At 53.6% G+C, this 22,156-nt stretch overlaps 5 protein-coding genes across 5 annotated transcripts; 3 read left to right on the top strand and 2 right to left on the bottom strand.

Moving 5' to 3' along the window:
* Positions 1 to 2,124: 2,124 nt before the first annotated feature.
* On the top strand, positions 2,125 to 5,975 carry UCRPA7_6560 (putative copper radical oxidase protein; the record flags this gene model as incomplete). Its single annotated transcript, XM_007919097.1, has 5 exons — positions 2,125 to 2,178; positions 2,237 to 2,319; positions 2,381 to 2,695; positions 2,751 to 2,887; positions 2,941 to 5,975. 5 exons carry the CDS (start codon positions 2,125 to 2,127, stop codon positions 5,973 to 5,975), a joined length of 3,624 nt encoding a protein of 1,207 aa, XP_007917288.1.
* A 1,038-nt stretch (positions 5,976 to 7,013) lies between these two features.
* UCRPA7_6559 (putative binuclear zinc transcription factor protein) lies at positions 7,014 to 7,514 on the bottom strand (the record flags this gene model as incomplete). The annotated part of the gene is made up of 1 exon (XM_007919096.1): positions 7,014 to 7,514. The coding sequence occupies one exon, from the start codon at positions 7,512 to 7,514 to the stop codon at positions 7,014 to 7,016; it is 501 nt and encodes a 166-aa protein (XP_007917287.1).
* A 5,516-nt stretch (positions 7,515 to 13,030) lies between these two features.
* On the top strand, positions 13,031 to 14,179 carry UCRPA7_6558 (putative alanine racemase protein; the record flags this gene model as incomplete). The annotated part of the gene is made up of 3 exons (XM_007919095.1): positions 13,031 to 13,512; positions 13,779 to 14,030; positions 14,086 to 14,179. 3 exons carry the CDS (start codon positions 13,031 to 13,033, stop codon positions 14,177 to 14,179), a joined length of 828 nt encoding a protein of 275 aa, XP_007917286.1.
* Positions 14,180 to 14,831: 652 nt separating this feature from the next.
* Positions 14,832 to 15,678, bottom strand: UCRPA7_6557 (putative parasitic phase-specific protein psp-1 protein; the record flags this gene model as incomplete). The annotated part of the gene is made up of 2 exons (XM_007919094.1): positions 14,832 to 15,591; positions 15,653 to 15,678. 2 exons carry the CDS (start codon positions 15,676 to 15,678, stop codon positions 14,832 to 14,834), a joined length of 786 nt encoding a protein of 261 aa, XP_007917285.1.
* An 803-nt stretch (positions 15,679 to 16,481) lies between these two features.
* UCRPA7_6556 (putative glutathione transferase protein) lies at positions 16,482 to 21,459 on the top strand (the record flags this gene model as incomplete). Its single annotated transcript, XM_007919093.1, has 7 exons — positions 16,482 to 16,511; positions 17,147 to 18,899; positions 19,518 to 19,650; positions 19,781 to 19,926; positions 20,249 to 20,355; positions 20,662 to 20,907; positions 20,974 to 21,459. The coding sequence occupies 7 exons, from the start codon at positions 16,482 to 16,484 to the stop codon at positions 21,457 to 21,459; spliced, it is 2,901 nt and encodes a 966-aa protein (XP_007917284.1).
* Between the last annotated feature and the right edge of the window lie 697 nt (positions 21,460 to 22,156).

Below are 22,156 nucleotides of genomic sequence, written 5' to 3'. Positions count from 1 at the left end.
GATGGTTGCGCTGAATGTACTATAGGAGATACTATCAATTTGGAACAGCCTGGACACAGGTAACAAACCTTTCGGGGAGGATGCTCGTGTCAGTTGCAGCCTTTTCGGCTCATAACTTTCCAAATGAACGGCCACATTTGAAGCTGGAGACGAGACTTCCGCGCTTACCAAGAGGAGGGCATTGTTTGGCCAGACTCGAGCTTTTCCTCAGCTGAATCATCGAGAAACAATAGTTCGCAACGGTCTGGGGCCAGCTAGGGACGGTTCTCCTAGAGCCGTCGTGCTAGTAGACATTAACGAGGCTGGCCAGGTCCAAAGCCGTCGCCGCCAAAAGTCTTGGAAGCAGGGATTCGAGCCTAAACAAGCACGATAGGCATGGCCGGCGAGACGCTGGAACCTCCTTTCGAGTCCACCAAATTTCATCCAGGACACAGTGGCGTTGTGGCTATCTCGTGCCTCGCCTACCTACACCAAATTCATCCAGGACAATGACATAGTGTACCGACTTGAGAAGAGCTAAGTCAGTGTTCAGCGCGACCGACGACTACGCAGAAAACGGAAGTTTTGCTCCCCAAATTTCTTGTGCACGAAAGGGGCTATCTGTCGGTGGTGGTAACTGACCCCGACGGCACGCGACACGGTTCGCCGTGGAGATTGAGCTGCGCTGTAAAAGCTGGCCATTACGAGATTTGATCAGACACACAAAAAGGCCAGGCACAATCTGGTCTCGCACAAAGCAGTGCAGTGCCGTGTTATATCGACTTGCCCAACAACAACTACTACGACAGGCTGCTGAATCGTAGGACAGAAAACCCCTATGATTCCTCTTCGGCATTTTGAACCTTTGCCCCCCCTCTAGATAAGCTTGTTAATAAGGGTCTTGGAGTCGTTCACTCACATCCTCGGAAGCCGCACTTGTACCTCGACTGAGTTAAGATACCCGAGAGTACATCATGGAGTGAGCCGCCCCGCTCATCTGGACTGCGAGGGCACCTCCCATTAAGCCTCATAGGCACTTCCGACCCATTGGCCACTCGTATAGTCAACAGCCCGGCTCTCATTCGCCTGCCCGGGACAGATCCGGCAAGTGCTTTAATTAGAGTCCCTGCATGTTGGAGGGGATACAAACTACGTGGTACAGTAGGACCACTGTACGTACCGCCCTCAGGGCCCACGCTACACGTGTTGGCGCTGAACGGCCTCTCTTGAATTTTGAGTCTGCTATCTGGTCTTGCGTTGGGCTTCCCGCAGTGCAAGTTAGCTGTGCAATCTCCACAGGATTCTACACTACGGTACCACCACCTCCCCACCTTATGGCTGACTATTGTGTTGCCGTCTGTTCGCGGGGGGCTTAGGCTTTCTTTGCCCCTGGGTTTTTCTCGAGAAGCCGAGGCGCCAGCGAGCCTCGAACAATGAGCAACATCGATAGACCAGAGCTTCTAGGATGATCGCTGGTCCGAAAAGTCGAGCTCGTCGATCGGGTCCAGCGAGTCTTTACACTGGGAGCCATGTCTAGCTGGCCTTGGAACAGACTGTAGAGCTGTCATCAACAGTGATCCGTCGTATTGTGCATTTCGGCGTCATTTGAACTGCACAGGCACCCCTCCGCCCTCCCCGTTCTTCCGTTCTGCCCTAATGTTACCGCGCAATCTCAATGTTGCGTCCTGTTCTGGACGGCTGAGTGATGCAGCGAATGATGGCTACCTCTGGCACACCCCCTGGCCCTGGTCATCGACAGATGCATGCAGAGCAGCGCCTAGCCAATTCTGTCGTGACCCCCTGTCGACTGTGAGCTATCGGGGCCAGGGGTCCCTGTTGATGCAGCTCCCAAGCAGAAAAGGAGCCTGGTCTAGTACCGAACGGCCAGTCCTAACCTTGAGTACCTGACCCAGAGTACAATTTGATGATGGGCCTGTTGTTCGTATTTTCTATGAGCGCGGCCGGAGGTACCTATGCTGGGGGGCGCGCCCAGGCTCGCATGAGCTTGCCCTCATGGCCGAGATATATAGAATCCCGCTTCCCATGTTCTGCTTTTCTCGTGTTTAGGTTTTGATACCCAACCCTTACGCTCGTTAATCGAAGGCATATTGTGTAGGTCGTCTCGCGGCGAAATAGTTATTCACCATGAGGGCCACACAATCTAATTCTCTTCTCTCTTCCTTGGTGGTCCTCTTCGGAGTAAGTGACGCTACTGCTGCTCAGTTCCCGTACAATCTCCATATTAACCATATAATAGCTCTCCACGGCCAATGCTGGAGTTTCGAAGCGTGCTCCTGTAGCTACGCTCCCCGGTGCCTGGACTTACCAAGGCTGTTACACGTACGAATCAGTTCTCACCACGTCCAATTGGATCCAAGAGGATCGACTGACAATGAAATAGAGATGTTGGGCGAACAATTAGCGCTGCCGCCTACGCTGACAATGTTGGCATGACAATCGAAACTTGTATCAGCTTCTGCTCCTCAAAGGGTTTCCAGTATGCCGGAACCGAGTACTACCAGGAGTGCTATTGCGGAAGCACACTGGCTGCGGGCACCGCGAAGGTTGCTGAGACAGACTGCAGTGCGCCGTGCACAGGAAATGCGTCCGAGTCCTGCGGTGGAGGGAGCCGATTGAGTCTCTACTACAGCTCACAGCCCGTTGGACCTCAGCCCAACCCCGGTGTCAATGGTTTCAGCCATATCGGCTGTTACTCGTGAGTGACACTCCTCCCGCAATGTTCGAAGTTACCTGTCTGACTTGTATACTAGTGAGGGAACTACTGGTCGTGCTCTAACATATGTAGTCAACTCCATCCCGAGCCAGAACATGACGGTGAAGGGCTGCACAAATGCTTGCCACGCGGCTGGCTACATCTTGGCTGGTGTCGAGTACAGCGGCGAATGCTGTGAGCACTGTCCTCTACCCGATAAAACATCGTCAACTAATAGGATCAAATAGACTGTGACAACACCCTCAAGAACGGCGCCGTTGCTGCTACCTCGGGGTGCGATATGCTTTGCAACGGTAACCAGACTGAGATCTGCGGAGGAGCCGGCCACTTGAATGTATACGACTACATGATGCAATTCCCTGTTTCCAGCAGCTCAAGCAGCGCCGTGGCTAGCTCGACCATTCGTGTTGCTACCTCCAGCAGTGTTGCCGCAACCTCTTCGTCAGTCGCTACGACCAAGGCCTCCAGCACAAGCTCTTCCTCGGTTGCCACAACCAAGGCTTCCAGCTCGAGCTCTTCGTCAGTTGCTACGACCAAGGCTTCCAGCTCAAGCTCTAGCGTGGTCGTGGTCGCAACTACGAGCAGCTCTGTTGTCAACTCAATTGCCGCGTCCAGCAGTGCCGCCGCGACACCCACCGCGCCTTCTCAGCCTGCAAAGATCGGTGCCTACAGCTGGTATGGTTGTCAGACAGAGGCTACTGGCAAGCGAGCTCTGGATAAGTCTACATTCGCTGCCGATACCATGACCCTCGAAGCATGCGCCTCTTTCTGCACAGGTTACACATACTTCGGTGTGGAATACTCTCGCGAATGTTATTGCGGCAGTACCTTCAACACCGGATCCGTCGCTGCTCCTGCAAGTGAGTGCAGCATGACTTGCATGGGCGACAAGTGGGAGTACTGCGGTGCGGGCAATCGTCTGTCGGTTTACTCGCTGGGCGGCGTTTCTCAGAGTAGTAGCAGCTCCACCAAGCCTGCTTCTTCCACTGCTGGCACTGGTACCGTCTCGGCGACCGTGTCGACCGCCGTTTCTACCTCGTCTGCTCCTGCTGGCACTGGCTTCCCCACTGGATGGTCTTACCAAGGCTGCTGGGTCGACGGTGTTACTGGTCGTATCCTTCCTTACCAGGCCCCTGATTCTCAGACTCTCACTCAACAATCTTGCGCCGCTCTTTGCAAGGCCGCTGGCTACACCATCTCCGGCACTGAGTGGGCTCAGCAGTGCTTCTGTGGTAACCAGATCGTCAATGGAGGTGTTAAGACCACCGAGACTGAGTGTAACACTCCTTGCTCAGGCAACAGCGCTGAGATGTGCGGTGCTGGTGGAAGAATGACTATCTATTCTCAGGGCGAGCCATCTGTATATGCCCCTCCCAGCACCCAGCAGACTGTTGGTCAGTGGCAATACCAGGGATGTTACGAGGACAACATCGACGATCAGCGCACCTTCTTCTGGCAGATCTTCTACGATGGCATCATGACCCCTAAGATGTGCTTGGACCAGTGTGCCAAGTTTGGCTACGCGGCTGGTGGCCTTGAGTATGGTCAGGAGTGCTACTGCGGTGACCCTGCCAACATCGCTACTGTCGGCTCTACTAAGCGTCCAGACACTGAGTGCAACATCGTGTGCGCTGGCAATGGCTCTGCTTACTGTGGCGGTGGCAGCCGTCTTTCCACCTACTTCTGGACTGGCACGCCGTTCTACTCTTGGGATTTCCCTCAAGATTACCGCGCTGGTGAATACAGATTCCTCATCGGCGGTGTCACGATTCCTCTCATTACATCGCAGTCCATCACTGGCAAGGTTAGCTTCCTATCCAAGTGGGGAACCGGCCCTAATAACGAGACTGGTGCTTATGAGCTTGATCTTTCTCTCCTGAGCGACTTTAGCAAGGCTTGGCGCCCTCTGCACGTCAAGACTGATATCTTCTGCGCTGCCGGGATCACGCTGCCGGATAAGGGCGGCCGTCAATTGACAGTCGGTGGTTGGTCTGGTGACTCAACCGAGGGTGTCCGCTTGTACTGGCCTGATGGCTCCGAGGGTACCTGGGGAACCCATGACTGGCAGGAGAACGTGAATGAGCTCAGCCTGCAGGTTGGTCGGTGGTACCCAAGCGCTATGGTCATGGCCAATGGTTCTATCATGGTCATCGGTGGTGAGGTTGGCTCCAACGGTGCCGCTGTGCCTTCAATTGAGGTCCTGCCTTACACTGGCACTGCTCCTCTCTACATGGATTGGCTCGACCGCACTAACCCCAACAACCTATACCCCTTCGTCTGCGTGCTCCCCAGCGGTGGCATTTTCGTTGCCTACTGGAACGAGGCCAGGATCCTAGATGCCAAGACCTTCAACACCATCAAGACTCTGCCCAACGCCCCTGGCGCTGTCAACGATGATCTTGGTGGCCGTACCTATCCTCTCGAGGGTACTGCTGTCTTGCTTCCCCAGAAGGGTCCTGACTATGACAACCTTGGAGTTCTGATTTGCGGTGGGTCCACCAATGGTGTGTCTAACGCTCTTGACAACTGCGTTACCACATACCCTGATGCGGCTTCACCGTCGTGGGTGCTTGAGCGTATGCCCTCGCCTCGTGTCATGCCTTGCATGGCTCCTCTTCCTGACGGAACCTATCTGATTGCCAACGGTGCTCATCACGGTGTTGCTGGTTTCGGTTTGGCTACTAGCCCCAACCTGAACGCACTTCTTTACGATCCTACCAAGGCTGTTGGCTCTCGCATTACTGTCATGGCTAACACCACCGTCGCCCGTCTCTACCACAGCGAGGCCATCACCCTGCTTGATGGCCGTGTTCTCATCTCTGGATCCAATCCTGAGGATGGCAAGAACCCTGAGGAGTACCGTATCGAGGTCTTCCACCCTCCTTACCTTCTGAACGGCAAACCGCGCCCGACCTTCACCATTGCCAACAAGGATTGGGCGTACGGCGCCGCGGGCATTCCCTTCACCTTGGGTGCTGCTGCTAAGAACGGCGCAATCACTGTCAGCCTTTTGGGTGCCGTCGGTAGCACTCACGGTAACTCCATGGGTGCCCGTACTCTGCAGCCCATCGTCACCTGCACTGGTACTTCGTGCACGTTGGACGCTCCTCCCAATGCCAACGTCTGCCCGCCAGGATGGTATCAATTCTTCGTCCTCGACGGTGGAGTACCGGCCGTCGGCGTGTACGTCCGCATAGGCGGTGACCCGGCCGGTCTCGGCAACTGGCCCGCGGGTGACGACTTCTCTCGCCCGGGTGTGTAAATACTCGGTCGTCTTTGTCTTTTCTTCTCTATATACCAATCACTCATTCATACCAAAAATCTTGAGTAATACATAGTTCCTATTGTCTTGGAAAGGAATAGACGTTAGGATGAACTACCTCATAGTACAAACCACCGTCTAGGCCCTACAGATATACATACAAGCCTAGTACGAGACGTGCTGATTTCACACATCACAATCATTTGGGCAAGCGACGGAGTTCATGCATGATCTCGGACACTATTTCACATGGGTCAGGCGGAGGGAAACCAGGGAATTCGGAAGGAGGAGAAAGGGGGGCTACGATGGGATGGGATTGAAATGTCAAGAAGAGACACCGCCACTGGGCGCCTGATATGGAATGATTGTTTGCTTCTCATGGCTATAGAGACCTATTTCAGGAGGATCCAAAAACTTTTGCTATCTACTATCCATACCCGCATTACATTAGTTCTCCTCGTCCACATTTTGCTGGGCGAGGAGCGTTTTAACTGCATAATTCATAATTTGACAAGATACACTTTCTCTTCGCTCTTAGGCTTGACCAGTAGTCTCATGGTGTAGCAGTCAAATGTCGACAGGGTCCAGGCCCGTGTTGCTGTAGTCTTCACCTACATTCATGCCACCAACAGCACATACATTTGAGACTGATCTTACGGACAACTCACGAAGAAAAGATAAAGGCTCAGTCGTCTTGAAATCATGATTGTGATTCGTGAGCCCGAAGGCAGTCTACATTAGCCATGGCCGCTCTTGCGACACGAGAGTGGGATTGTCCGTCCGCCGCCGCTTTGTTCTCCTTAGGAAAGAACTGTACAAATACAGAAACATCGGAGAGTTACTCCGAATTGCAAACCCACTGTATCGACGGAAAAGAACAAATAAAGCCCTCCAACAAATCCCCATTTTATCCCGGTATCCAAGAATAAATCACAGGAAATCCCCAAACACGTCATAAAGCCAAGCCATGAGGTCTTGTAACCAAGGTGGCAGATTAGTCGTAAATACACATCAACAGCGTCATGTCAAAGAGCCATCTCAGGGGTTATGATCCCATCCGAGATCCATCGTTTCCATCGGCCCCATTTGCATGATCGTTCGCAGCACGCCCTCGGCAACCGGCGTCATGCCAGTCTGCCCGGGCAGTTCCCAGCCCGGCGGCACGGTGAACTCACCGCCAGGCGTGTCTGGCATGGTGAACCGCTGATCGGGTGTCATGCCGGTGCCCATGCTGAAGCCGTTCGTAGGGTCGTTGAAGAATGCGGCAACATTGCGGTCGACGTCGCTCTGGCTCACGTTCTGGGTTTGCGTAACGGGGCTGGTCTCGAATGAGTTGCCGCCGGAGCTCATTCGGCCCGTGTTCAAGTTCTGTCGATCAGACGCCGACGACGAGTTCGGCGTTGGTCGGTCGGACTGGCCGCCGTCTGGTGAGGTTGACATGTCGTTTGTGCCGATGCTCTCGCTCTGGAAGCCGGACATCGAGGCACTATTCGGACCCCTCAATGAGCCCGTAGGAGCGGCAAGTGAAATGCCCTCCATTGAGTAACTCGCCGGCGTGCTGCCAGTGCTTCGAACATGGCTAGGTAATTGCGTCTCAGGACCCAGGAAAGCGCCCCCGAAGCCGTTGAGCTGCATCTGAGGCTGGCCCGCGCCATTATCAGGTTCGGCTAGGTCAGCGGCGTTAGCTGGATTGCCGTCGTCACCTTCACCTTGAAGAAAAACGCATTCATTACGGTAAGCCATGATTCCATTGACCCTCTCCGGGTTATCGCATTGGGCTCCCGGTGGGGTAGCCCCGGATTTGTATGGAGGATTCGGCTACGCGATGTCAGTGGACTGCGATTCATATGTAGAGGACCTTCGAAACTTACGCTGTCTGCACTACGTGGGAATGCGGACTTGAGCTTCGGTATGCGCATGCCCAATGCTTCAAGGTCCACGTCGAGTTGGGTAAGGAATGACTCCGTCAATGGATTCCTCCGCTTCAAAGCGTTCATGGCAGCAAGGAGGAACCGGAGTGAGTCCGCGGTCTGGCTATCATCAGGTCGACTCTTCAGATACTGAACAAACACTCTTGCAGCCACATAAAGACAGAAAGATATAAATGGGTTCATCTATGCATTTGTTAGCCTTGATCGACCAGACTTCAAAATTCATCGGATTGTATACATACTCCTGACAGATCCAAATGTGAGATCATCCTCATGATGCTGGCAATTTCGTTTGCAGCAGTGATACATCGCACCTTGCTCTCCGCACTCACGGATGCTGGGAGGCGATTTTTATCAGCCTTGAAGATGGCTGCTTGGTGCAAACATATTGTGGATGTATGTATGCACATATTTGTAAACACAATATTAGGATTTCCAAGCCCGCTGGGTAGCTTGAGATGGGATGGCAGGCAAAGGGATGTGTTGAGCAGAATGTTGTCCATGTTTCGATGCCGCTTCCAAAACTCGCCGTTGAGATCATGATCGCGGTCGTCAGCACCAGGACGGTGAAGGTGGATGAGATTTCGGCCAAAAAGGCATGCCATTAGAACAATGCCGCCGTAGCTGGATAGCTTGCCTGCGCCGGCAGGGCTCATCGCTTCTGGCAACGATGGTGTCTGCTCAGGTCGACTCATCTCGAAAGCATCTTCTGAAGCGGGGAGGTTGGTGAGGATGTCTTTTTCGTCGATTGTCATCGGCCATCCTGTACCGATGCTAGCATATCGATCTTCGGTGAATGCCATCCAGAAAGTCCTTCGTCTCTCTTCCCTCTCTGTCCAATCCCTAGCTTCTGGCAGACATTGCTTGACATCGAGACCGGATCCGTCTTGTCGATGTAAACCCATCCTTTGAAGTGTAAGCAAAAATCCAAGCCTATGTGACGGTCATACACTTACATCTGACATAGCCGCACGGCCGACCCTGTGCTCATCCAAGCACGGGGAAAGTACATCATCTTAAACTCGTAAGATGCAAGAAGGACATGGGTCTGTGCGTGAGCAACTGATATTATATGTTCTCCGAACCCCTTGATGTAATCTCCCTCGACATATTTTCGAGCACGTTGATAAAATAGATCTTTGAGGTCGGCATACTTATCTAGCACGGAGCATGCTAGGGTCCAGATTGCATAACGAAGACATACAGGAGGTCTTTGGTTGGGAGCTCTGGAAGGCAGGTCAGCCCCAATCCCTCTTGAACGGAAAGGCAAAGTGGGATGGGGGTGAGCGAGACTTACAGGTTCATGGCGGCTAAATATCTGTACCTATGTATCATCGGTATCGATGGGTGGACCTTCTCAAAGAACACTTGATGTCTATATTCCAGTCAGTTATATCGCGATGGGCAAAAGGCTTTGGAGAAGCCATACAGCTCATCTATAGTTTCCTGGGGCGGGAGAGGCTCATCGAGCCCAAGCCCGATCATCTCCCAGGTGAAGTTGTTGCCAACATTGTTCATGTTCATAGTGCTATTGAAGTCAAAGTTGTCCATATTAGCAGGCTGCGGTGAGGTATCGCCACTGAAGTGCCATCGATCCATATCTCTGCTGCTGGCAATCCCAATAGAAGGGTCGGTGATGTTGAAGTTGGCTGAGGCGGCTGCCTTCTCACTGGTCTTAGCCCCATTGCTGACGGGGACGGCGATGCCCTTGGATGCATCCGCAGAGGTCGTCGTGACGGGATCTTGTGTCTTGAGCAGAGTCTCTACTTGTTCTGTACCCAGCGCATCAGTACGATGCCTCTCAAGTGGATATAAGCTGGCAATGTGCTTACTCAATCGTTCCTCGAGTGCTTTCACGTATCCCCGCTTGGGGCCACTCTTTCTTCGCACTTCATCATATGCGCACGAATGCCCCAGCCTGGTGCATGTGCTACAGCTCGGCTTGACCCCGTCACACTTCAATTTCCGTTTTCGACAAATCATGCATGCGAGGCGCTTCGGCTTGGGGACGGTCGAGTTGTCGCCCTCGGGCGGTCGGCTCGTTTCTGCTCCATTCGATCCCTTCTCCCCGCTGGAATCGGTGTTCATGGCCGTGTCCGGCGATGCGTTCGACATTTCCGGTCCGGACGGCTATTGCGACGGTGGCGACGGTGAAAGTCGTTAGCCGGGGGGCGCTGTCGGAGGCTGGCAGCAGTTGGACTACCCTTCGCGACGGATCGCGCGCTCAGGGTCTATCAACACACCAGCTGACGGACGAAACGGAGATGTCGGCGGACGAAGAGATTGGAAGGCAGACAAAGCGTGAATGAAGAGCAGTCGTAAAGAGACTCAACTACGTGTGCTTCTTCCTTCTTCCTCGTGCACGCTCGGAAGACTCTGTCGCGTGAGAGTTTTCAGAACTGACGCAGACGGTGAAGAGTCAGTCAGCAATGCAGCAGGCGTGGATGCGATTGCATTCAGCTCTGCGATCTGGTGTCTTTGACGGGTCGGCAGAGTGGGATGGAGGGCGGTGGTGATAAGGTTCAAACGGTTGGGAACGGCACAGTGGACGGCCAATGCACGCGCCCTTGTGGGAAGAAACGGTGAGCGACAGTGGCTGAGCAGCTTTAGGTAGGGCAGCTAGTTAGTTTAGGTAATTTACACGGCAGGTCTCTTATCTGATGAAGGAGGGATCATGGAGGTGGCAGAGAATGGAGTCGTTAGGATGGATAAGGCAGCCCGGCAGAGAAAGACAGCAAAAGACGCAATCAGATCAGATCAGGTCACTTCAGATCAGAAACTAACTCAACTACCTAAGTACCTACTACCCTAGAGAGCCTAGATACTCTAGCTTTTCACTAACAAGTGCATCCTTCATGAGGAGTGAGGAGAGTGGCCCACGTTTTGAAGAGAAGAGTCGAGAGTCATGTTAGTCTTGTCCACCGCCTTAGCCCGGTCTGCAGGCTCTTAGCATCATAGACTCAGGCAGCAGTAGGGAAACGTGTGCCAACCTCGTTCCATGCGTGCGCACCGCAAACTTTAGGTGCCGACCCGCCGCCTACCCTCTCCGTCCTCCGTCCATTCGGCGTTTCTTCCCCACTGCCTCCAGCGTCTTCCCCCCTTCCTCCGTCGTCCTGACTTACATAGTAGACTTTACCTACTGCAGCCACCGTTTGAATATACGAAAGCCGTAATAAGATGATCAAGTGTGTATATAATAAGAAAGCCGAGGAATGCTGGGATTCTCTCCTTCAAGCCACCTGTGCTTGTGTCGTCCAACCATGCTGCCTGCCAATGCTTCTTTCGGTCACTCTTGCCGAAGCCATTGGTTGCGTCTTGGTAGCTTAATTTCATGCGTAAAGTGCCTCTTTGCACATCTGCCCTGGTTGGCAACCGTTTCTTGCTCCCCTAGGCGATTATTAATAGAACAGATGGCCCTGGCATTCTGCAGCCTTCCACACGGCCGGGTCAGGTTCGGTGAATTGCAAGGGAAAAAAAGGGCGTGATTCACCTTCAATGTTGCAACGGGAGCGCACCGTCACAGCGTGCGATTTCCCCAATGAACGTTAACTTGGGAGGAGAAACGTGGCCACTGCCGCTCCTCCTCCGTTTACCCTTTTGAGGTGTCCCGGCCCCAGGTAGGTGAGGTGCTTAGCAGGTCTTCGCGAGACACGAGATGGCACTCAGAATGACTCCGCCCCGAACAGATACCGGGAAGCGAACGTCCCGGCTTCTCTTCCAATGGCAACAATTGCTGGCGCGTTCACTGGCGTCACCTTTTCCTTCTTCACAGCTGGGTCTGACTGCACATGCCCTGCTACTGCAGGACCCCTCCTATCTCCCATATCAAGTGGTGGTGGATGGCTTCGGATGGCGCTCCAAAAGGCGCTGATGGCTGGAGCTTGGCGGAGGGTCCAGGTGCTCTGCCAGCCTGCTCTCTGGGGAGCATCAGGAGGACCAGCCCCTTGTGAACAGGGGAGCTGGCACTGCCCAATGCTACAGTTTCCAGGATCTTTACATGGTGCCTACAAGCTGAGACGAGTCGCCGACTCGGGCAGACTCTAAGCAGACTCAGATCGGCCCCCATTTACGCCGTCTTACCGGTGCTCGTGAGGACGCACCTGACTGCAATTGCCAGTCCGGGATCCATCCCGGTAGTCCCGGAGACACACACCAACTCTGTCTGGTCCTGAGCGTGCCAAGTAGGAGGACCGGCGCGGTATGGATCACTCCGGAGAGAGCCTGCTCCTTTGAGAGTCCGTCACCGAATGCCTCCGTCCGGGTCCTTTTATATTTTTCTCGGCGTCCCGAGAGCCTTCACGGCGCCCCTGTTATGTTTTTTTCTTTGACGCAAAAAGTTGCCTTTTTTCAGTATGATTACGATGCAGTCTAGTGACGGGAATACCAATCATATGATGACAAATTTCTATCTAAACCCCGATCAGCCATGGGTAATCGTCGTATTCCAGGAGCTGAACTAATTGTTATGGAATCAGTTACGAAAACTGAGGATATTTAGATTCCTGTTGTTATTCATATCTTACTCATCATCATCATCACCACCTGTCGTCGTCAAAGCATTTCATTATGATGAGACGTGCTGTTCATAAAGTCTCTACTCGACAGCTCGAACGAACTAACCTTGTGCTAAACACTGTGGTATAGATCCATTGTCAGTGCAACTTGTTGTACATAACTTATTAGAACCCTCAATATGGCGGACCAGGAAGATCCTGACCGTCCAAATTTCGAATCTTTCTGGAAGCGATCGAAAGACAGCTTCACGGCAAAGCGGATCACATTTGTGCAGAGTAACCTCAGTCAATCGAACGAAGGTGGGTGAATATTCCTTTTTATATGATATTCGTCTCTAGTGGTCAGTGGGCTAGCCTATTCGTCTCCCACTCCTATCAATAAGATTTGTCATGTCGGCGAAGTCACGCGGAGGCTCGTACCAACTTGCCCAATCCGTACACCAGTATGCCACATCGGGCGTTCCTTGAGACTTGACCTAGCTCGCCAATCCTGCTTGGAACGGCATATCTGAAGGCGCCTAGTTGCATATCTATAGGACGTGCTTCTTGGTTTCACAAGACGCAACTTACGTTCTCCATCATTCCCCTTTTCGTTTTGTCCCCTAGCTCGATGCTTTACAAGAAGGCTAAACGTTTGAGAGTAGCATCTGGAAGAGATGGCGGCGACGCATCCTCAGACGCCTCAGGGAAGGACAAGGCTCAAGTCCGTCGAGCTCAGGTGCGGAAAGCCCAGATCCAGCACCGTCAACGGAAGGCGAACTACGTCAAGCAGCTAGAAGTCGACATTGCGGGCATTCGAGATATGATTGCAAAAGCAGAGAGAGACAGAGAGACATTGATGAACGAGAACGCCGCCATCAGGACACATTTGGAGAATGTTCTAACACGGGCTGAGAATCCAATGTCAGGAGGAGATCTGCCGCCCACATACATTCCCACTACTGTTCCAGAATTTCACGACTTTGACTTGAACGACCTCACGCTTGACTTTGGCATCGATGATATCATGGACAGCCCAGTCTTTCGCCTCTCGGGCCCAGGGTCAAACGCCGGCGAAGGTTCAAGTACGAGCGTGGCTGGTCAAGACCCGAGGTATGCTGGAGGCGTATCCTCCATGACGGCGGACCAGAACCAGCAGGCAATCAACTTCATCCTTGCGTGGGTTCATCCTTCGTCGGAGCAAGTACCCCTTACAGATTACTCACAATATCTAGCTTAGAGCACATATGCTGGGATCACTTCCGGTCCTCTGACTTCGTGCCCACGACAGACACGACCGGCGTAGAATCCGGACACACACTGATGGCGACCAGCCTCGCTCTCAGGACTGCCCCAACATCTGTTTTTGATTGTTTCAGTCAGGCGAAGGCCAACTTGAAGGGCAACGAGCCCGAGCCACCGCCTTTTCCCACCGATGTTTCGTGGCAAGCATCCGGCCTGACGCTCCAGTCTCTGTACGGCCTCGCCTGCTCACTGAATCCTTCGGACGAGGACTTGACGCCGGTCCAGGCTTGGTTCGAGCTCGCGAACCAGTACCCCATGGCAATTCTCCTGCGAGGAGACATCGTTAATGCTTTGAAACGAGAGTTCACAGGTGTCGTGAAATGCCCGTGAGTACCCATTCCAAAGAGTCCGTACAAGCAAGGCGCTGACTTGGTGTACTAGTCACTACGGTGCTGTCATTGAGCGGAGTGCATTCGACAGCGTTGTCGACCGTGTTCTAGGCCCAGAGCTCATGGTAGACCCAGCTTTGCACTGAGTGTTTGAGGCATCGTGCATAGAAAACAGGTTAAGTCTAGGCGATATCAACGTCTTGGGGACCATTGAAGACCGCCTTTGGAAAGATAGCTGCAGCACGCCGTCAGCTACCAAGAATCTGGGGCGATCCAGATGTAAGCCAACTTCAGGGGCTGCCGCGAATTCTCTCACGAGGCTCAAGCAAGGAATTCGATAGTTGGTCCAGTCAAAACGTTGATAGGCCACAATTGCACGTCTTACAGGGGTAATCGGCCAAATGCCGAAATTTTGAGTTCTTATTCGCTGTCAGATCTTGGTCTGACGGTCCCATGCCGCTGGTTTGGAATCATTTTGTGGGGATGGGGGCTGCCACGGATGATAAAGCCAGAGGCCACGGCTGGATGATTGAAGTGACCCGAAGGCGCTGTGAGTCTCGAAAGTATGACGCAAGATACAATAAGGAATGATTGTGTGTTGCTTGAAACAGTATGGCTGGTCACCTTAGCTGCAGGCTGAGCAGGACTCAGAACTGTCATAGATGAAGCAGGGGGGCGTGATTTTGGAGTCAACAGACCGACTAGGAAAACAATTTAGAAAGTATGGCAGTATCTGCATTGAATAAGTTCTATCAAAACGCTCCGCCCAAACGCCCGGGTATCTAGTCTATATGCTTTTCAACGTGAATAATGAGATGAAGTTTCAGACGATACTTCAGACTCGTCCGATGGCGTCAATGCAGCCCTTTCGAAGGCACTCTCCTCTGAGGACGTCTCGGACGGAGCCGCCATAGCATTCGCCTTGAGGATCAGGCGGCTGACCTCGCCCAAACTCTCCTCAACGTCTCTTGAGTGGCCCCGGCTGTCCACGTCCTCTCCTATCCTCTTGCCGTCGTCCAACCACAGGGCAGGGTGGAAGACAGTCAAGGCGACCATTGCTTCGACAAGCAGAATTCCTTCGCATCCAATGTACATCGCCTGGTTCTGGGCGACAGATCCCTTTAATCCCCCATAGAAGAAAACCACCCTGTAGAGGCACCGCGCCAACACGCTTGCCGCCGCCAGGGGCAGCACGGCCAGGAATGTCTTGAAGCGCGAGCTGAGAGGCACGTAGCCCTGTTCCTTGTGGAAGGTGGTATAGCCGTACTGCCGTTGCGCCTTCGCGGCACGCACGAAGACGACGCCGAGGAGGACGAAGCAAGTTATCAGGTTCACAGATAGAAGCGCAACGCCGCTCAATACAATCCAGCGTCCACCGTTGGCGAGTGGTCCGAGGGCATACAGCGTCGCATCGGCGAAGGATATCGCCAGCCCAAGTATTTGAAGGGTTCCGGCGATGACAGTAAGAGTTATGAAAAGGCGGGCATAGTGTCTGGGCTTGAGGAGCGAGTGCTCTGCCCCGAGAACACGAATGATTTTGGTGGCACATATTTGGATCCTGAAAGGATGGTCAGCCTCGAAGTTCTCTTGCTCGTGAACACATCTAAATTGGAACTCACCCTATTGACAAGAACAACGGGGCCATTGCAGCGAATATATTGTCGATGATATAGTGCCCAATGCTCCAGCCGACAATACGCTCTGAATATGAGACTATCGCGAAGACATGTGCACAGAGCGCCATGAAGCTAAAAGCTATACACCTCCGTGTCACGAAGGTAATGGCAAGAGACGCTAGGAGACATAGAGAGATGAGGGCAAGGAAGAAGCCATTCGCGATGATACTTGGCCTGTAGCCGTATAACTCAATCGGATTTGTGGCAGGCATGGCTTGTAAAAGAAGAGATGCAGTTCCAAGGGAATGAGAGCGATCTACGAAGCTCTTTCACGGCGTTCGGAATATCATTCCTATATATCAACATGGCACCATTGATCGGCTTGCGACTTCATCAACGTCAATCTTAACTGAGCCCACTGGAACTGCCATTTTTAGGTGGTTTCAATTGATGCCTTGTGAGCGCCCACAAGCGATCCTTGCAGTGAGGCAGTAAATAGAAGAGCCAACGGATAGCTGTGTGGGGAACACTGGGCTTCAATTCTTTACCAGCATAGGGTTCCGACCAAAGGATCATGGGAAGCGATATGAGCCTCTTGCGGTTGCGGGCACTGCCACAGGCTGCGCTGGCCGTTGCGGGTTTGGGCATGGATCCTTCCCATTAGACGCGCACTGCCGACTGCTCTGGGGAGTGCCAGACCAATGGAGTCTCGCGCTGCCAGTACTTTGCAGTTCATCGTGGTGGAATTGGCTCCCTTAAAACTGAAACTCCATGAAAGACGGTGAATCAACAGAGAGACAAAATGATCTTCTAATCAAATAGGTCGTCAGCAATGGGCTCAGAGAAGGCATTTTGGTTGGTTGTTAGTACGATTGTCATGGGACATGGCCCCTACCTATAGGCATATGCCACCCCTTCAATGTGATATCGTCATTTCTATTATTATTGGGAGAAATCGTCAATGCGATGACAGTCTGTGTTCTGTTTTATAACGATCCGAGATCAAGTCAATTTTCACTGTATTTTGTGAGGTCGACAACATGACATGGCGGTCCAATGGTGCTGAAGCTCCCGAGACATTCATGGATGAGAGCAAGCGCGCTACGATAACAGCGGCAGGTGTGCTGGAGCGCCTATCGACGTTAAGCCTAAATGGCCCCCACATCGTCGTCCCGCTCAGCCCCGCCTCTCTCGCGTGGCCATCCACCATCCCACGTCGCTGCTGTCAGACTTGGCCCATCGTCCTGCGCCGCCTGCCAGTCCGTCAATCAGTCAGTCAGTCACCTTTTCTGTGAGCGCACAACCTAGTGAACATCCCCTACTGCCCACAAGATGCAGCCGGCCTCATAAAAGCAGCGAGCGATGGACTCCTCCTTTTCGGCCGGGCTACCGCACCTCGCCCATACGCACGCCCACAGCCATAGCCATAGCCATGGCCACGGCCATCATCCTCATCCCGCGGGGCCCTCTCACTTCCGCCTGCATCATCCCCTCCAGGTCCCGGACCTCGAGGCTGATGTCTTCCACGCCGACCTACAGCGTCTGCAAGACTCATTCGGCCACTCCCACCACCAAAACACCACCCATCACGCCTTTGACGGCTCGCCGCACACTCACTCCGCTCCGTCCCCCGTGCATGGCCTCCCGCTCGCACGACCTCACCTCCCCTCCCAAGCCGAATCTCCAAGACTGCCTGCCCGCCTTGGCGGCGTGGGCCCAGGTGCTGGCTTGAGTGCTGCCCCTCATGGTCGACCATCCGTCCCCGAGTTGCAGGCTTCTGCCCCGCCCCCGCCAAACGGCCATGCCCGTGGCCAATTCGGCATCCTGACCCCGACTACCGTCCCGTCGCACGGTGCCGTCGTGCGGATCCAGCAGGAAGAGGAGGACGATGGATATGCCGCCGCCACGCAGGGCTCGGTGGAGGCTGCCGGTGGTGACGGGCCTGGACAGCAAGCTCGGTCGAATAGCCAGCTGAGCACCAAGATTGTGGTGAATCCGCCAAACTTGCGAGACTGGCGCGAGAAGCTCTTCAACGTGGACGACATGATCATCCTCAGCCATGAGGAGTTTGAGACCTACTTCCCCCACATCGACAACGTGTATTCCCACCGGTCGACGCAAAAATATAAGAGAAAACCTTTCGTCTCCCACTACTGGGACTGTCGGATGAAAGGCCGGCCGCCAGGTACCCCGAAATCAGACGACCCGAACAAGAAGAAGAGGAAAAGGCACGCACGAGAGCGAGACCTCTGCGACGTCAAGATCAAGATCACAGAATACTTCGCGGGTGCGACCTTGAACATGCTGGATATGGGCTCTTCAGGGGAAGGCATGCCGTCTTTGCCCCCCTCAACGTTCTCCAGCGCGGGGACTGATGGGCAGCGTTTCTGGACGATACAGCGAGTCAATGGAAACGGCGGTAACGGAAAAGGAGATGGCGTGGCTGGACCGCACAAGCACACACTGGAGAAGAGCGACGAGATCAAGAAGAGCAGCGTGCAACGATGGGTAGCAAGCCAGGAGAAGGAGGCAAAGAAGACCCAGAAGGCCTTCCAACGGAAGCCGACAGGCGCTGCTGGAGTGACAGCGAAGAAACACTTGAAGGACAGTGATATGAAGCTTTATGCGGCCTGTTTCTGTCCGTTCTCGCAGCGAGTGTGGATTGCCTTGGAGGCCAAAGGGTTGCCATATCAGTACTGTGAGATCGACCCCTTTAAGAAACCACAACAGCTCCTAGAGGCAAACCCAAGAGGCCTGGTCCCAGCAATCCGGAAGGGAGACTGGGCATGCGGAGAGAGCGCCGTGATTTTAGAGTATCTGGAGGATCTCGACAGTCGCATACGGCTCTACCCGACTGAGCCCCGCCTAAAAGCCAATTGCAGGTTGTGGATCGACCATATTAATTCAAGGATCGTGCCATCATTCTACTATCTTCTCCACGCGGGCGACCCAGAGAAGCAGAATGAAGGCATCGAGAAGCTCCAGTATGATATAACTGCGCTGGTCCAAGCTGCAGATGAGCAGGGCCCTTATTTCCTTGGGCCAGGCTTGTGCCTTGTTGATATCCACTTCGCACCTTTTGCGATCCGGCTCTCGAGCATATTGAAACCCTTGCGCGAGTGGACTGATGCGGCACCAGGCACACGATGGCAACAATGGGTTGATGCCCTAGAGAACAACCATCATGTGCAGGCAACTACGAGCAACAGGGAGCTGTATATTGAGACTATGGAGCTGCTGCTAAATAGCCGTCAGGTGCACGGAGACTCTCAAGTTACCCCTAGACCTGGGTTGACTCGGATATGATGCCATACGATCTATTTGTTTGAGTGTATATATACCCCTGAAAGAATCCCTTTTGGATACCATCACTGGACGTGGTTTATGAATGATGTAAAAGACAATATAGATACTATAGATGGCTCAATGAAATGACTTACGAACTTTTGAACTAAGGTGCCTTTCCTTCAACCCACCTTTCCGCCCTGGTTCCAAGAGTTCATCTTTATCACTCCCATACTCTGAACCTATGAGCTGTAGTATTAATTTAGTTCTACCTACCTAGTGATTTTTGAAAGGCACCAAGGCCCTAAAGGGCCTCCCTAGATGACTGAAGAGCGAGAGGTCGCCCCGTTCTCGTGTAAGTCGCCCACCACACCCCATGCCGAACGGGGCTCGCGATGCCCTCATGCCCTCCCAGATGAGGGATCCGCTTTAACCCATGACTTGCTGCAAATACAAGGTACTTGCTTCCTTTGGCTTTGTTTACCTCGAAATATTTTCATCCATCGCCAAACCTCACCCTCAACACGCCCACGCAACGTTGTGTGGAGGATAGCAGCCATGCCAGACTATCTTCCGCCTCCAGGCCCGCCTGAGAAGCGTCGCATGCGCTTCCCGTGCTGGTGGGATCGCCATCAGGATCTGCGACAGTATTTTATGTTGGATCCGAATGAGGCGCCCATCGTGCCTTTCCTGGATGTTCGAGGAGAGGCCGGCCGGTAAGTGGCTGTCGGAGTTCACTTTCACCAAAACCCCAGGGTACCTGGCATATTCCTCCATTTTTACTACAGATATTACCTACCCCTTCATTGTCTTTCTATTGCAACAGCTGACTTCAATATGTTACAGAGGACCGGATCAAAACGACGACGACGGAACGATTACCGAGCGTGGCACCCCCGAGCCTGGCTCCACTACCACCGACTCTGATCACGGCCCGAGCGACGACGATGCGCCGGGTCCCGCAGTGGCTACGCCCGACCTGACGGCGGACAGTACGTACTGAGACCTTGGAAACCCTCGCTAACAGCACCCCTAACCCACCCAGCCAACCCGCTGGAACCCTTGCCTACCTTGGCCCCGCCCCCACCAGATCTGCCTCAGCTGCTGGCTGCCCAAATTCGCAGCCGCCATTTTTGCTACCTGCACAAGCCGCTTTTGTCCTTTCCCCGCTACATCATCACACGTCCAACCAAGCCTACGGTACACTACCTACCCTCCTTTTCTCTCCGTCCTTCTCCAAGCGAGCCGCCTGCAGATCAGCGTTTCTCGCGAGACACGCCCCTGAAGCTGACCACCTCGATGCGATCCTCATAGACTCGAGCCGCGCTCCCACCGACGAAGCTCCCACCCCCGCCGACACCGTGATGGATGAATTCGTGAGCGAGAGCGACAGTGACTACACCAGCTACTGGCGCGACTGGGTGAGTTTGCTCTCCCTGATCCTGTTTGATGGCCCCCATGCACCAGCTGTTGTCGCGATGAGTACCCTGCTGTATGGGGCATCTTGCTCGCTGGGCATAAAGACGCGCCTCCACCGTCTCGCTGACGGCTGTTATGCGCAATAACGAGTGCCTCGAGCCATGGCTGATCGCAAGATATTGGACCACATCTCTGGTCTAGCTATCGCTAGAGCTGCCAGATGTTGGACTGGTTCACCTTGCTTCTCATGCGACTCTCAGCTTCCAATATGCTTCGCAAGAAACAGTTGCTAATGCCTTCATGCATAGTTCATCTCCTCCCGAGGCAATGAGTACTTCTGCGAGATCGATGAGGATTATCTCACCGACCGATTCAACCTGACGGGACTGAACACGGAGGTGCAGTACTACCAGTACGCCCTGGACTTGGTTACCGATGTCTTCGACCTTGACTGCGACGACGAGATGCGCGAGACCATCGAGAAGTCCGCCCGCCACCTGTACGGCCTTGTCCATGCGCGCTACATTGTCACCACGCGTGGCCTGGCTAAGATGGTGCGTCCATTTCTCTTCTATCATTCTATCTATCTCTTCCTTCCTTACTGACCAAAAGCCCTACAGCTCGAGAAGTACAAGAAGGCCGACTTCGGAAAGTGCCCTCGCGTCATGTGCAACTCCCATCCCCTGCTGCCGATGGGCCTCTCCGATATCCCCAACCTCAAGCCCGTGAAGCTGTACTGCGCGCGCTGCGAGGACACCTACAACCCCAAGTCGAGCCGCCACGCTACCATCGATGGCGCCTACTTCGGCACTTCCTTCCACAACATCCTCTTCCAGGTCTACCCGGCGCTGATCCCCGCCAAGTCCGCCGAGCGCTACACCCCGCGCGTCTACGGCTTCAAGGTCCACGCCCCCGCCGCGCTCATCCGCTGGCAAAACGGCCAGCGCGACGAGATGCGCCGCCGCCTCCGTAAGATGGAGGTCGAGTCCGGCTTCAAGGACGACAACGTCGAGGACGAGCCTGAGGAGGATGAGGAGGATGAGGAGCTCGACTTTGAGGAGGGCGGCCAGACCGGCCTGGTGCAGCCGGGAGATGTCATGCAGTAGCCCGCCGCCCATTGGCACAGACGTCGGTCGCTAGGATCGCGTTTTGGCTCTTGTGTTTGGACTTTGCCCCTTTTTCTTGTGGCTGTTGATATCCTTGTTTCTTTTTTCCGGACACGAGACGGTGTTCTCTCTGTCTTAGACCTCTTCACACCACGAAATGGCATAGGGAACTGGTAGGCATTTGCTGTTGATGTTTTTTTTTTCCGACCCCCTTCTACAACCCTGGCGTTAGGATGGCACATATCAGAGGATCACGGTCGTAACGAGAGATAATAAATGGCTGAGAAGGCCCCGTCAAACTTGTAAAATCACCTGTCTTTAACATTATTGTGAATCGATCCCACGTAGGAGCTACGGTCTTATAGTTCAAGCTACGATATACTGATCATTCGCCCTGGACTTATCCTAGTGTGCATGATTTTCAGCATGAACCTCTGAAGGCTGACGAAGGCTTGATATTGTTCTCGTGATACACCAGCAAACCCTTGATAGTGCTTGAATGAGTAATATATTGGATATATACGTGCTGAATGAGCGAATCTATGTATATCCATCCTCTATGTGCAATGACAGTCTTGGAATGACATATGCCTTGATCCCCCTTAAACGCCTGGCCCTTGGACGCTGCATAATCAAACATCCAGCCTAATAAACCCTTTTGGTGACCCATGCCGAGCCGTAACCGTGCCATGCGATG

This window comes from Phaeoacremonium minimum, assembly GCF_000392275.1.
Source record: "Phaeoacremonium minimum UCRPA7 unplaced genomic scaffold PA7_03_scaffold_479, whole genome shotgun sequence".
In the NCBI taxonomy this organism is placed as follows: Eukaryota; Fungi; Ascomycota; class Sordariomycetes; order Togniniales; family Togniniaceae; genus Phaeoacremonium; species Phaeoacremonium minimum.
The sequence above is the reverse complement of the archived record's forward strand: the minus strand, read 5'-3'. Positions and strand labels throughout refer to the sequence as shown.